Source organism: Neocloeon triangulifer, unplaced genomic scaffold, assembly GCF_031216515.1.
Source record: "Neocloeon triangulifer isolate White Clay Creek 2 clone unplaced genomic scaffold, ASM3121651v1 ptg000015l, whole genome shotgun sequence".
Lineage (NCBI taxonomy): Eukaryota > Metazoa > Arthropoda > Insecta > Ephemeroptera > Baetidae > Neocloeon > Neocloeon triangulifer.
The window spans coordinates 2,170,583-2,186,252 of NW_026775557.1; the positions used below are offsets into that span (position 1 = coordinate 2,170,583).

The 15,670-nt window shown below is 36.2% G+C and overlaps 2 protein-coding genes across 4 annotated transcripts; one reads left to right on the forward strand and one right to left on the reverse strand.

Moving 5' to 3' along the window:
• Positions 1 to 4,975: 4,975 nt before the first annotated feature.
• Positions 4,976 to 12,359, reverse strand: LOC132202621 (protein neuralized). 3 transcript variants are annotated; one of them, XM_059629634.1, is made up of 9 exons: positions 10,253 to 10,384; positions 9,695 to 9,898; positions 9,234 to 9,620; positions 7,658 to 7,827; positions 7,479 to 7,593; positions 7,175 to 7,390; positions 6,364 to 7,062; positions 5,984 to 6,249; positions 4,976 to 5,802 (listed from the first exon to the last, which is right to left on the reverse strand). In XM_059629634.1, the coding sequence occupies exons 3-9, from the start codon at positions 9,376 to 9,378 to the stop codon at positions 5,527 to 5,529; spliced, it is 1,887 nt and encodes a 628-aa protein (XP_059485617.1). In that variant the 5' UTR covers positions 9,379 to 9,620; positions 9,695 to 9,898; positions 10,253 to 10,384; the 3' UTR covers positions 4,976 to 5,526. The 3 variants fall into 3 exon arrangements, with proteins under 3 accessions (XP_059485617.1, XP_059485618.1, XP_059485619.1); XM_059629635.1 differs by lacking the exons at positions 9,234 to 9,620; positions 9,695 to 9,898 and adding an exon at positions 12,234 to 12,359 and having other exon boundaries at positions 10,253 to 10,382; XM_059629636.1 differs by lacking the exons at positions 9,234 to 9,620; positions 9,695 to 9,898 and adding an exon at positions 12,307 to 12,357 and having other exon boundaries at positions 10,253 to 10,382.
• Positions 12,360 to 12,680: 321 nt separating this feature from the next.
• LOC132202656 (small ribosomal subunit protein uS2m) lies at positions 12,681 to 15,426 on the forward strand. Its single transcript, XM_059629704.1, has 4 exons — positions 12,681 to 12,908; positions 14,350 to 14,546; positions 14,607 to 14,768; positions 14,830 to 15,426. Exons 1-4 carry the CDS (start codon positions 12,776 to 12,778, stop codon positions 15,076 to 15,078), a joined length of 741 nt encoding a protein of 246 aa, XP_059485687.1. The 5' UTR covers positions 12,681 to 12,775; the 3' UTR covers positions 15,079 to 15,426.
• Positions 15,427 to 15,670: the final 244 nt, after the last annotated feature.

The following is a 15,670-nucleotide window of genomic DNA, read 5'->3' on the forward strand; positions in this document are numbered from 1 at the left end:
GGTGGGTCTCGGTGGGTTTCAGCCGGTGTCGGCGGGTTTCAGCTGGTCTCGGTGGGTTTCAGCTGGTGTCGGTGGGTCTCGGTGTGTTTCAGCCGGTGTCGGTGGGTCTCCGTGGGTTTCAGCTGGTGTCGGTGGGTCTCGGTGGGTTTCAGCCGGTGTCGGCGGGTCTCGGTGGGTTTCAGCTGGTCTCGGTGGGTCTCGGGTCCATATAAGCTATTTTTTTTTAATTATTTCGTTCAAAATATATTTTAGTTTTAATTTATCATCAAGTCAACTTAATACACAACTATCTTAATAAAGTTTCAGTTTAATGTTTATTTAATGTGAACTTAATTAATTTTTTTTACATTCATAAATTTTCGTAAATTTTATCAAAACTTTTCTTTATTTTAATTTTCAATAATTTCAACTAAATTAACATTTGATTAAAAAAATATTAAGTTAAAATTTTATTGAATTCATATAATATTTACTAATGCAGTCACATATAATTTAATTTTTTTAATGAAACGTCAACACTTATTCAAAATTCATTTGCCCTCTTTGATTCAGTTTCAATATGAAATTGATAAATTTTGGTGACTCTTCTATTTTTATTATTTATCTCAGTATTTACTTAAAAAGCATAGAATAAAATAATGTCTCGCTCGCTGATTTTTTAATAATTTCATTTTCAATTACTATATTAATATTATACAAGTTTATACAAAAATCTTACTTCAATACCTAGAGCAACCTATAGGATATATCTTAATACGTCAATAAAGAGTAATAATAACAATATTGATTAATAGCAATTGAAAATTAAGTTAAAAATTCAGAGAGACATTTTTTTATTCCATAATTTTATTTTATTTTTTTTTTGAAATACCGATAAATAATATATAGAAGAGTCGCCAAAATTAATCAATTTCATTTTGAACTGAATCAAAGGGGGCAAATGAATTTTGAATAAGTGTCAACATTTCATGAACAAAATTAAAAAATTACATCTCTACGCATAAGTAAATAAATAATATGAATTAAATAAAATTTTAACTTAATATAATTTTTTAATCAAATGTTATATCATTTGAAATTTTTGAAATTTAAAATAAAGAATAATTTTAATAAAATTTATGAATGTAAAAAAATTAAATAAATTCACATTAAATAAACATTAAATTGAAACATTATTAAGATAGTATTAAAGTTGACTTGATGATTAATTAAAACTAAAATATATTTTGAATGAACTAATTACAATTACAAAATTAAAATAAAAAAGCTTATATGGACCCGAGACCCACCGAGACCAGCTGAAACCCACCGAGACCCACCGACACCGGCTGAAACCCACCGAGACCCACCGACACCGGCTGAAACCCACCGAGACCCACCGACACCGGCTGAAACCCACCGAGACCCACCGAGACCAGCTGAAACCCGCCGACACCGGCTGAAACCCACCGAGACCATGTGGAACAAATGCCCTACGATGATAAAGTTACAAATTTCCGAGGCCAGTCGAGACCGATGGAGACCCACCGATACCAATGGTCTCGACCGGTCTCGAGCATGGTCTCGATTGGTTTCACGTCCGACAAGGGCAGTTTCAAAAGTTTTCTGCTCTTAAATTTAAGGGTGTTTCTACGATAATGCGGCGCAGAAGAATTGTAAATATTTTTATTTTTTCTGAAAATATTATTATCGCGCCACACAACGTCGGTGATTTTAGGCCGGTTTTCTGAATAGTTAATTAAATACCGGTATGTAAAATATTTTTGAAAAATGCTTATAATTTTGGACTGAGGAGTGGTATTATTATAAATATCGTATTTTTCCATCATAAACTAATGCACAAACCTAAATTTATACAATAAACATGTTTTTCGTCGCAAAAAGTCCAAATTTTGGTGAAATTAGAACTTACATACCGGTTTTTATTACACAATAACCGGTATATCTCAATATCTGTCAGAAGAAACCGAAATTTTTTCGTACCAACGTGAAGTTAGCCACTATAGCTTTCGAATGAGACCATAAAAACGATATGTTTCTTGCCTTTTTAAATTTTGGCTGATGGATATAAAACGGTTTTGTTAGTTTTCCTGCTTCCGAGATAGGGCTATTTTTGAAAATCGGCTGTAACTTTTTTTTGGGCAGATGAAATTTTCTGAAAATTTAGACACGTATTAAGGATGTGATAACGAATCGGCCAATGTGCCATATGACCACACTTTCTTGGCTTTCCCGCATTTTCCAACCCTATTTGACCCTTTTTGGGAAATTTTGGATTTTCTCAAAAATGGAAAATGCAAAAATAATTTCCTTTGGGGAAGTTTGTGCCTATGAGTGACGTCAAATTTTGGCTATCTCAGATTTAATTTTCCGGTTGCATACCTTCAGGGGCAGGCATTGAAGTATTTTTACCCTGATTTCAGGGTACTTAACCCTTTCATAGAAAATAATTGTTAATGTAAAAAATATTGGAAATTTTATCAGCATTCAGAATATATGCTCGTTTTTAACGTAGGACTTATACTTAATGAGATACAAGCGGAAAAGCAAACCCCTTTATAACTCAGCCATTTTCCGGAAAAGTCGGAAAAATTTTTCATAAAAGCTCTTATAATGGGCAAATTAAAGAGAAAAATTTGTTGGAAATATTTTGCAGTCATTTTTTCAAAATATTTGCAAATTCAGTGGGCGTACCCTACGATGATCGCCGAAACAGCCTTAATTCAAACTGCATCTCACAGGATATAAAAATACATGATACTCGACACAAAATGAGGGGCAAGAATTTTAAAGATCAATCAAATGACTCTTTACCTTTTATAAGAATCGAATTTGATAGAGGCCTTCTGAACAAAGTTTTGGTTGTTCTGTGTTGCGGTCGTCTGATGCGTTCGCTCCTTTTTTGACGACTGTTGACGACGGTGTGAACAGAGGGGGTACTGGGGGTCAAATGCAATGGCGGGAGAAGGGAGAACCCGGGAGAACCTTTGATCGCTAAGAGCTTTTCACTCATCCGCAGAGGGCACAAATGATTTCATGCTGTGTTGGTGCTGCGGTTTCTGCCGATAGGGGCGCGCAGGGACTCGCAATCAGCCAATAAAAGCAGCAAAAATTGAACTGTGATTTTGACTTCGAAAAATAATTATAATTTCAGAATAAAAAAAAAAATGTTCAAATTTTTTTTTTTGATAGATAATCAAATTCCAGAATTTTTAAAAATTTGTTTCTAGAAAAATCTTAATCAAAAGCGGAGCTATTAACGTTTCTCCGAGAATTTTTTCCGTCAATTATAAAAATATAAGAAAAAAATTTTAAAAGTAAAATCCCCAGTAAGTAAAATGTTGCCAATTAAGTTTCTTACAATTTCTTTAATAGGCTTCATGGCGTCAAAATTAAATTTACTCATGTACAGAAGGCTCAAAGTCGAAATATAATTTTTTAACAAGGAATAAAATTTTTTAGAATTTTTAAGGATAGCCAATCGATTGGAAATATAATTTTTACCCTTAAATTAGAATTTCATCAAAAAATATTCAGCCGTTTTTAAGCTGCAGCTTGCTTTCTCATAAGCGCTGTCGTCTACAAAAGCGCAGTTTGAGGTGCTATCACAAATCTCAAGCAATTTGAAACAATATTTTTTGATGAAATTTGAATCCTAGAGTCAAAATTAATTTTATTAAAGAGTTGAAAGTAGACTCAATCTTTTTCAATGCTTGTTCAAAAATAGGACAAAATTTGCAGCGAATTTTTCTTTCTTGCTATATAAAAGACCTAAGACACATCTTTGCAATACGCTTATATTTTGATGGGAAAAAGTTTTATTAAGGTCTTCTCTCTCTGTTAAGTGTAATATCTGTCCAACAATATGAGACCAATGGTTTGGACTAAAATTTAAAAAGAAAAACATTGATAATATAATATTCGAGTGTTCTCATATGAAATGTACATTTCTAAATTGAATGCTTACACTCGAAGTGCATTTTCTAATTAATAAAATAAATAAACATGATAAGTTGAAACTGTGCAAACAAAAAAGGAGGATTCACAAAAACATATTATCGAGGGAGAATCATATAATATGTGGGGGGGAAAATTATAGGACTATACCCATAATTTATTTATCTTTTTAAGTTGAATAAATGTACCTTTTGGGAGTTCCTGCAGCTTTTGTATTAATAACGCTTGAGAACGCTATTAATAATTATGATGTGCCTCAGGCAAAGTACTGTCTTCCATGTACATCAAAGCAAAAAGCCAACTTAAAAATAAAAAATATTAAATCTGAAATCAACAGAAATCATTATCTTGACGATTAATAATTTAATATTATTTAATCTTCTTGTCAGTCCTAAAACGCCAAAAATAGCTAGCAGCATTAATTTCAGATGCTCTACTTTTTCTGCTTACCATCTTCTGAGACTTCTGACCTCTGCAAGTCTGCAATGCAATGCATGGCTCAAGAAGGCTCAAAAATGTCAATAATTAAAATCTGCACTGTTTAATGGCATTTATTTTGGGTAAATCTTTGTTGTCTGAATGATAGCGAATTGGCTTAATTGTCTGTCTGTTATACGACTTGACTCACCTTGCAGTGTCTCCTAGCTTCTCCTTTTTCCCTACAGCTTGGTAGCCTTACATTTAATAGTGACAGTCTGACAGTGACAACACAAAAATACTTACACAGCGGCTGGAGAAATGAGAGATAAGAGAAAATAAAATTAATGAATGCACCAATAATGCGCCCGCCGGAATTTGCCAAGAAATTTAATGAAACTATTATTGGAGACCATTAACATCAATCCCGGCCTACTATAATTCTGGCACCAGGAAATGCTGCAACTTTGTAACTTTTATATATAATTTTTGTTCTCAGACAGCAAAACTGCAAAACTTTTTTTGAGAAAACTGCAAAATATATATGGCAATTAAATACACTAAGCTAATGTTGAAAAAAATAATAAATGTGTTTTTTTTAATCAATTGAATTTATTTATTCATTGTAATTTGAATTATATAATTATCTACATCAAAGTTTTAATAAGGTAAAATTAAACAAAAAATACCAAGATCAAAAGATAAATATCATGAGACTTAACCCTCCATTTAGAGATCCTAAAAATGTGGTGCAAAAGTAAAAAATGTGATGAGATTTTTTCCATGTCATTGATACTGTTATTGCATTTTAAATGTAGACTAATCCTGTGGCAAAGAAAAAAAATTTACCGACACTTATGTGAATTTAAATTTGAAGCACAAAAGCTTTGCCACAGCCATTATAAAAGCAGGCAAATATAAAGGAGGTCAGTGATTAACTTAATTCTCATTTCCCCTTTCATTACAATCATATGTACAAGCTCTCTTCAAAGAATTGGTAAAGTCAAGAATATAAATATATATGTGAGTAAAATAAAATTGAGAAGAGATCAGGTACAGGGCGAGCGAAGAAACAATACTTGGTGAACAGAAGCCTTGGTGTGAAGGGCGTTGCCAAGATTAGGAATATATGACTTGTGAGGTATTGCAAATTCACGAGGTGTACGTCCGAATGACGTCTCTGATGACTGCTCTGCACAGGGGACAGTGGCCGCCTCCCTTGCCTCTCCACTGCTGGATGGCGCATTCGTAACACATGCACATATGACCACACATGTAAAGTACAGAGTCAATTGTCCTCTCGTAACAGATGCTGCACTCGCTGTGGGTAACATTGTTCGCGTCGTTCCAGCCTGCACCTGAGGTGCCAGGGGTGCGAATGTTGGTTGCAGAATCTAAAGTGGCGTAGACTGGACTTGTGCGCACCGGCTAAAACAAAAATAAGAATAAATTATTAATAACCAGAATAAAAAAAAAAATATAATAGAAAATTATATGTAGGGTATTTTTAATAGTCAAAACAATACAAAGAACAAAACTGCAGTAAAGTTAAATTTATAATTATAGATAAATGATTTGTAAATAAGAAAATAAATTAAATGATAATTACCTCAATGTAAGTTTGACTATAGTTGGAGAGCAGGGTTCCAGAGGCATTGACTGAAGCTTGAGTAACAGTAGTGCCAGCAGGCAGGTATTGCTGGAAGACTCCGCATGGAGGCAAGTTGACGACCAGAGAGATGGGAGAGACGTGTGAGACAGGAGACATGGCTGTGTGGACAGTCGTGGCCTGCATGTGCCGCATGTTGGCAAGGTTGTTTCCAGTCATGTCAGGAGAATGTTGCAATACGTCACAAGGTTGATCCACAGGATTTCCTATTAAAAAACACATACACGTTAGTAAAAGAAAGATTTCAAATTATAATTACAAATTTTTGTTAATTTCTGTTGTGTCAGATTTAGTTAATTGTTAATTTAATTTTTATTTACCTAGAGATCCAAGCAGTTTGATTTTCTGAGTTGAGCCGTAAACATCAAAGAAAGCCCACAGGGCCAGAGATTGGTCGACGTACATGATGGAGCTAGAGGGACCTCCGTTTACATTGAGGGTAAGTTGGCCATTGGAGTGCAGCTGGAAGGCGAGCTCCGTATCAACCAAAGGACTAGAGGCGACATCCTTCTTCAAGGCCCAGAACTCGGGCCGATCGAGCAGAAGGTCACTGTCATCAGGGAGACAGTCAGGTTTGAGGATGCCGGGGTCGCACGAAGTGACCCCAAAGGCCAAGGCGCCAACGTACATGGGCTCAGTGGCCAGCACTTTGATCACAATTGTTTCTCCGATGCAGAGAGGGCGGGCAGTGAAGACGTAGCCGTTGCAGAACTCACTGTCCAGCCGACTGGCCACACACTGGTTGTAGCTGAGCCGCATGTTTCGGCCGCATAATTTGTGGAAGGCGAGTGGATTTAGAGCTGCCGCTGGAACGCGAGGGGGAGACTTTTGCAACTTGGGCTGCGCTACTTGTTGCTGCTGGAGCCTCATAGAAGCCATTGATGAGGCAAGGATTCTGTCGATATCACTAGATGTGGAGGAGGAAGAGGACATGTGAATGCTATCCGAGCATGACACAGCCGTATCAGCTTGACAAGATGAAGGTAGGCTGATGCGCGAGTTGCTCAATTGACGAGAGTCTAAAACAAGGAAATTAAAAATTAAATAATTTCCTTTCTTCAACAGAGGAATATAATTTATAAAAAAAAAATCTGGGAGAATATGAAAAAACTTTTACTTAATCTAACTCACCAATAATTTCAACAGCCGTGCAATTGCCGTAAAGGTCAAGGAGAGCCCACAGAGGTCCCCTGGTTTCCACTCCAGTGAAGAAGATGCCTTTTTCCTCGCCATCGACTCCAAAATGCACATCTCCAGTGCTGGTAACGTAGAAGAATAGGATGGAATCTCTGACGGCATAACGCTCAGCAAGAGCTTTTGCCCAGAAACCAACTTTGTTTGTAAGATCTACAAAAGAAAATTATAAATTAATATAATGCTTCCTTCTTGTAATTGTATAACAGAATAAAAGGGTAATAAAGAATAAATATCTCACCAGGACAGGCGTATTTTGGCAAATTTCCTCTCAGGGTGCTGGGATCATTTGAAGTGAAGCCAAATCTGATGACGCCGCTCCAGTTGTCAGACACTTCAATGAATTTCACACAGACCTATTTTACATCAGAAAATATTTTGTAAAAATCCTGAATTGTAATTTTTCTAATTTAAATGTACCTTTTCATTGATGCTGACCGGACGTGCTGTGAAACAGATGCCTTTGCAGAAGCTTTCGACGCGGCGGGCGATCGCACCATTTAAGGAGACCTGCACGTTGTCACCGTGAACAGAATGTAAGGTGAGGGGAGGCAGGTTGTTGGTTGTCACCAGTCCGCCACCACTGGAACCTGCGAAAAAACAATGACCTCTGTGTTAAAACAGGAAGTGTGGACATTGAATCTCGTGTTTGATTACAAACGACAAGATCGCCATTATAGTACGAGAGACGGGTTACGTGAGAAACATAATAAGAAATTATTTAAAAGTCGTTGTTTTGTTAATCATCTAATATCAATATTTTGAATTTACTTAATATATCAAGGCAAAACTTAAGGAGAGTGCTTCTTAAAAAAATGCACTTCGTAGAATTATTTGCATTGTTTGTTTAATAAAAAAATTTAATTGAAGCTTACTTTAGTTTTCATATCACACTATAATATGAACAATAGCATAATCCGCATAATCGTTACAACTTTTTACAACTGAGAGAGAACGAAAAAATTATTTAATTTGATTTTAAGAAAAAAATGTACGTTTAATCTGAAATTGCAGATCATTTTAAAAATTGGCAATAATTTAATTTTTAATAATAATTTCATATTATTTTCTTGGTCTACTGTCGACTGATAACTAGGGGATGAGAAAGCGGGGCAGTGAATGAATAGACCGGATCTCTCAGAATTCCTCCGGCAAAATAAATTTCCCCCTTTGCCCTCAAGTGGGAACGAAACTCAAAACCTCTCGCTCTTTATATTCCTATCTAGCGGTGCGACACTATGAGAACACCATGGGAAGCAGCGGAGCAGAGGCGAATGCATGAGAGAATCATCTCCCTCCTCCTTCTGCGCGAGCGGATATCCCCAGCAGGAGTAGAAAACAATCTCTTCCGCCCTCCCCCAGTAAGCAAAAAAGCAAGTGAACTCGCGATGCAGCCGCGCTTGAATTAAAAGAAGCAAGCGTCCTCACACAATTATTTCGTGATAACATTTTACGATTTACACGGCGCAGACTAAAAGCCACGCAAGGTGAAACCTAATAATAAAATTTTGCCTTGCACGTACTGCTGTTTTCGAGCCTGCGGGGCGATCGTGAGCCTTAAAAATCACACAACTTGCGGAGAGAGAAAAGTAAAAACGCAGCTCAGTCAATAAAGTACACAAAAAAGCGGTGTTTTTGTTTACACGGTGGGAACGCAATAAGGTGTTGTAAAAATTAATGATGGCATGGGCGGGCTAAGATGATCAGAATGGCCAATAAAAAATTTAAATATTTAAAATTATTTGAATTAAATCCGTGCAAAAAAAAATTGAATTTGTTCTTTCATCTATTAATAAATAATTTGAAAAAAAAAGGAAAATGCTTAGACAGATTTTCGGTAAGAATTGAGCTATAATCAAAAGATCCTTTAAAAATGCCTCTCAAAGGTGAATTCCGTTCAGGTAAAAGCTCCCGAAGGAGGCCCCCGTTATACACGAGAGAGTCTTGTCGGCGTGAGAACAAAACTAGCAGGCTCTTTAAAGAAGCAATTTTGTACCGATTTTGATCTTCTTCTGGATCTTCTTGAAGAACTTCATGCCGTTGCCGGACTTCTGGTAGCCGAGGGCCCTCCTCGACTCCTTGGTGAGGGCCTGGTTCGAGTGCAGGTTCTTCCTGAGGGCGATGCAACTGACGGTGCTCATGGTGGCGATGAAGAAGCCGCACTAGTTCGGCAGTTGCGTTTCTCTTTGTCAAGCTCCACGAAGCGTACCGACGACGACTCCTCCGTGCGCAGTACCGTGAACTCGGCTGCGTGCTGGGGGACTGACTGAGTTGCCCACTGGGAGTCGTGCAGACCGACCGGCGGAGGAAGCGGCAGCTGCCGTCGAGGACTGGTGGGGGACGAACCACGCGCACCCGGCGCACCCCTCGTTTTCCTTCTCAGCTGCCGCCCGCAGATGCAGGCACACGCATAAAGGTTTGAATTCGAATGTGGAGAAAAAAAAATATAATGTATACAGGGCCAGCTGCTGTTGCATTAATTGCTTGTGTGCGTATGAGCCATGTGTCTAATGCACACCACTGGCGGCAGGTCCGCATCTGCTGGCGTGCTGCCGGCCAAAATCCGACATCAAGTGAAAAATTCCTCCAGACGTTCTTCTTGAGCGCTCTTTCCGATCTCTTGACTCCTTTGTTCGATTTTTATTCAGAAATTCAGTTCGGCTTGAATGAAGATTTGTCCGAGAAATTATTAACGCACTTGAGAAACCAGTCAGATAAAAATGTAATAACAAATTTTGGGCCGTCTCAGTTTTAGTCAGATATAATTATTTTAATTTTTGAAGGCATTGTTTTTTTTGTTGATATATGTGCATTGCATGGAATGTTTCTTAACGTACAATAAAATTAGAAGAAAAAAAAATTAAATGAAATTATAACAGAAATAAATTAGGATTTAATAAATGTTTGTGCCATGCCATGCTATAGAGTCTAAAATGTAGGTTATTAATTTTATGAGTGAACAACAACTCCGCAGCATGATAGGAAATTTAAAAAAAAATAATAATCAATGCATACCTTGACATCCTAAGCTGCTATCAGATTGGCCCATGGTGATCTCTTTTTAATCCGTTATTTGCATGCGATTTTCCAGATCGTCAAAGATCAGCAAAAGGTGACGACGTGTCCAATCACAATTAAAGGTGTCCTAAAAACAAGAGTAAAAGTTAATTAAAATTCTTATGGTTTAAAACAAAATAGTTTCTGAAAATTCTGATTATAAAAATGTGTTTCATTTCTAATAGATAATATTCAACCACAATTTTACACTGTTTAACCTAAACTCGGGTAAAAATTTAATACAAAAAATTATCAAAAAAGTAGCTTTTTTCCTTACGAGATCTAAATCTAATTAACTGTGTCAGTCTATTTAATTAACAATTATAATGAAAGTGAAACGTGGTTAGATAACCAATTAGCTAATTTCAAAAGAAAATTTTATTTTGAAGAAGTGACTTGTTTTTTTATTTCCTTTTAACAAGAAGACGTGTGACTTCAGAACATTATTGTAGACTTCTTATATGTAGCGGAACTAGGAAATGGGGGTTCCGGACGCCGGAAATAGCACAATAGTGGGTGGCCAAATTTTAACTTGGTACACCTTAAAATTTGGAAGCAAATGGTTGCAAAGCGCGAAATATATTTTTAAAAACATCCCCTTGGGGAATTTAAAAGTCTCAGGAGAGTCAACCTTGCGTTGGGCAATGTTGCATGGGCTCTTTTTAAAGAGGAAAAAATTTAAATGGAATAAAAAGGTACAAAGGTGAGTCGCAGCAGGCGCACGCCAGGCGGACGGCCCTGCGCTTTTCGGAAGCATCTGCCCTGAGAGAATGAAATGGGTGATCCTTCAAAATCAGCGCCGCTGCTATTATTAGAGAGGCGGCCTGTGGAAAAGCTGCTGCTGGACCAGGTGTGTGCCACCTGCGGGACAGGGCAAAGGATCCACTTCGCCCCCACCACGCAATGTGGCACGCGACGGCACGTGGAAGGCGCAAGCAAGCCGACAAAAATAAAAATACATTCAGAGAGGAAGAATAAAAAAAAGGGAGGAAACGGCACAACTCAAAAAGCTTGAGTGGTCCACGAAGAGAAGAAGCAGACAGGAAAGACAATTATTGTCTCTATAATAAAAATTTACATAGAAACCTAAAAAAATGAGGCACCCAATTTTAGTATTTAATTTTTGGTTGAATTTCGGATTATTAATGACTCCTGTTCTTACGTAAATTTTAATTGCCGACACACAAATAAAATCTATAAAGTCTAATCTCTTTATATTATTCTGATATTGCATCAGATTAGATTAAATGGATATATTCTGAATTGATATCATATGTAATAATATTTGATAAAATATTAATATGTAATAATTTTCCCTACATTTTAAATTTTAAAGCTGTTCGGTGGAGTATTTATGAATTGCCTCTTCATAAAAAAAAATACTTGAAACTGACTTTCTGTTTATCTCATAGAGATATTTTTAAATCCTGATTTAAATAAAAAAAAATTTTACCTCTTTTAGGATGTATTAATAAGAACAATAATTATTTCATCAATTCGCATTTGATTTTTAAAGCTTGAATTTGAAAAACAATATTTACTTATTGGCTTATTGGCATTTCCAATTTTTTCTTCCAAGTATTGCATAATTATAAAAATGGCCCAAAATAATGATCACAACGATCGAGACAGTGAACTTTTGATTTATTTTATTTACACCCTCACGAACACCCCGAGGGAAATTATGTATGACATTAAACTGTGCAGCCGAGATTCCTCTATAAGAAAATGTATAATCATAGTCCTGAAAACAAGCCTTTGAAACGAAAAACGTCGGTATAGAGGAAAAATTTCAAAGTTTTGTTTGCTTGGGCGATTAGGCAAGCGTGGGTGGCCGATTTTCCGGCACCGGTTAATCCACCTCCGTTGGCGAATTTTGATATTAAATGGATTTTCCGAATGATCCATCAGTCCAATAATTTGGCCTGCGCGTGTTTACCTGCGTTTTGCTTGTCAATTAATCATAATCTAATCGCTCCTCTGGTCGGGAACTCGGAGTGGTGCGGGCTCACCTTTCATTGTTATCTCAATTCTCAACAATCTCAACCTCACATCGAAAATCGAATCAAAACATTGAATGAAAAACGTGGATAAGCGCCATCTTTGGAGAGCGCAGGTGGCCCGCGAATATTTAAAAATACGCACGTGTGGTCAATAAATTGTGTAAATTGCGAAATTGTAAAGAAAGCTCGAATTACAAAAATGAATATATAATATTAATCTCAAGTTTCACAAGCTATGCCAGCCAATTAACCTGCCTTTCTGAATTCTATCTGTGGATAAATTAATCCAAATTCAGACCAATTGCGTAATGCAATTTAAAACTCGCGGCTTCCATGAAACCAATCGACGGACGAATCCGTGGCTGTTGTGGTTCCTCTTTTCATTCACCAGCTGCTCGACTCGTCGCCGCTCTGCGAGTGCGATTGATACAAATTTATTCTGTTTACGTTCCCTACATCTCTGAAGTTTTCTAGCGAAATGCAGAAAACCTGCAAAAATATGTTTGCCCTTCGAACACAAATAAGAAAATGTTCAGCCCAGGCAGCTTTGGCGAATCGTGGACCTGCACCATCGACACAAGAATCTCCGCAAACTGCTTTATTTGATATGGGTGAGGGAAACAACCTTCCTTTTTGTTCACGTTGCCGTAAAAACTGCTTAATATAAATGGGGTAAATCAGCTTTATTATGATTATGTATTTGTATAAATAATTTGGCTTAATTTAGATTTTATTGGACTTGTAGTACGTAAATTCCATGCACAGATTTTATTATTAATTTAAATATTATTTAGAGTTCAAAATAAAATAATAAAAATTCATTGTGTCATATATGCTTTGATGATTTTTATATTTTAAAATATTAATATCCACATAGTCATATCAATAAACAATTTGATAAAAATATCATAATAAAATAAAAATGTTTTTTCTACACAAAAAGTTTTCAAAAACTTATAACTTGTGTTAATAATACACTCAAAACCGTTTAAAACCATTTTTTTTTATTAACTTCATGAATAGTACCGATTCGTTGTTATTTATTACCATTTATAAGCTATGTAGGAGTGAGATTATGAGAAATCAAGAACATCAGTTAAATTTGCAAAAATTCTTTTATTTATTTATTGATTAACCTAATAATACAACAATTTTAATTATTATTTTCCTTGCTTATTAAATTAATATTAAAAAAAGTGCAGGAAGTATAAAGGACGATGGATATTTTCTGGAATACATAACATTTATTTTGAATAAGTTTTCTATTAATTTAATTCTCTAGTCGCATATTATTTTCTATGCTCGAAGATAAAGCTAACAAGAATTAATCATTTTGTAGCATGGAAATAAGAGAAAAGGGGCAAAACCATAAATATTATGGTCTAATTAAAAAAGATTATACCATGTTAAAAGTGGTTAAGAGTTCAATTTTCCTCTTATTTTTTACCCACAAAATTTACCTTGAATTTTAATTTCATTATATTGAAATAGATTTTCAAATTTTCATGTCTCAAAAACAAAGTAATAAGAAATAAATAAATAGAAAATAGTAACGTTATGTTCTGATTTTCAAATCCTAGATCTAGGATTCAGACCCTCGATGGTCAAGATTAAAATTGAGCAGGTGGCTGGCGCAGCTCATGGCGGCAGCTGCTTTTGCACTGCCCTGTGGCTTTTTTTTATAGCGACTGATTACCAAATCAAGCAAACCACTGAGGGCTCCAAAAAATGGGCAGATAGCCAGATATATCATCAGCTTAAACAATTGGCTAAGATTTTTTTCCAATTTTTTTATTGATTTTAGTACAAACAACTTTATTATAAAAATCAATAAGAAAGAATAATTATTTGTTATAAAAAATACCATTAAAAAGATTATTCTATCAAAGGCCAAAACCGAGTACATTTATGAAATAAAAAAAAAAATACAAAATAACCATCGTACTTTATTATCCTGCATATTCATTCTATAAATTTCTGGAAGAGCTTTTGACTGAAAATTTTGAATTTGTGTACTTGAGAAATTACCTGAAAAATTTCATGCGATTTTAGAGCCCCTGAAGCAAGCCGATTACTTTGGAGTGCAGAAGCTGGTAAAAATAAACGACCTGTTTGAAGCCAAGGTGCATTTGGGACACATGGAGGGGTCTCTCCACCCAGCCATGCGACCCTACATGTATGGCTCGAGGCTCGGCCACTGCGTTTTTGACCTGGATACCACCGCGTCGCTGCTGCGGAGAAGCCTTCATGTAAGGGTGAAAAGTTGGTGGAGAAAAATGAGATAATTACTGGTGGTAAAAAATTCACAGGTTCTGGCCAATGTGGTGTACAGAGACGGCGTGGTTTTGTTCTTGTCTCCGCCAAGTCAGGGACCGACAGCCAGAGCCACCGAACTCTGTGCTCAGCGCTGCAAAGAGTTTTCGCACGTCCGCAAGTGGAGAGAAGGAACTTTCACCAACTCTGAAAAAAAGGTGATTAAGGACTTACCTTGACGTGGGTGGGAATTTTTTTGACCCTATTACAATATTTCAGTTTGGTCTGGTTACGAGACTGCCAGATTTGTGCATTTTCATTGGAACGCCGCACGACGCTATTGTAGAATGTGCTAAAATGAATATTCCCAGCATTGGGATTGTCGACTCGAATACAGACCCCACATACATTACCTACCACATACCTGGCAACGACGATTCGGCCAGCTCTATCAACTACTTTTGCAAACTTTTCTCCAACACCATCAACCTCGTCAAGGCAAAGAAAAATGACAAGAAGTCAAACTAGTGCTCGATGTTCATTAAGCTGTGCTGCATTAGGATTTCAATAAAAGAAAAGAATAAATAATGAATTTTTATACTGAAATAAATTCCAAATTCATCAGATTAGGGTTGCCATCTCCGTCACTAAATTTTTTTAGATGGCCTATGGCTTTTGAGATTTTATGTTTGCGGAACATTATGGAAACCCTAATAATAAAATTGTATTCCCGTCTCTATGCAACAGGCGGTGGTTTTCCTGTGTGAAAGCTTGCCTGCCTGAATCATCCATTGCAATAGAGAATTGAGAAAAAATCAATATTTAGATTTGAGGCGCATGTGTGAATTTGATTTGCCGCAATGTAAAATAATATTCTTTGCCAACTGGATTAAATTTAAAAAAAAAAATCCTTCTAATTTTTTTGCCAAATCCTATAACTACAAAAATTGTCAAATTCATGACTTGACACTTTTAATGAGAAATGGATGATTAAGACCTTGGGCAGACACTTTCGCACAAATCCTTTTTTAGCTCTCTAAATTATTGAATGCACCTGACAACAGTCCTGAGGATTTTTACCTTATGGCACTCATCAATATACCTTGATCCTCCCACTTTG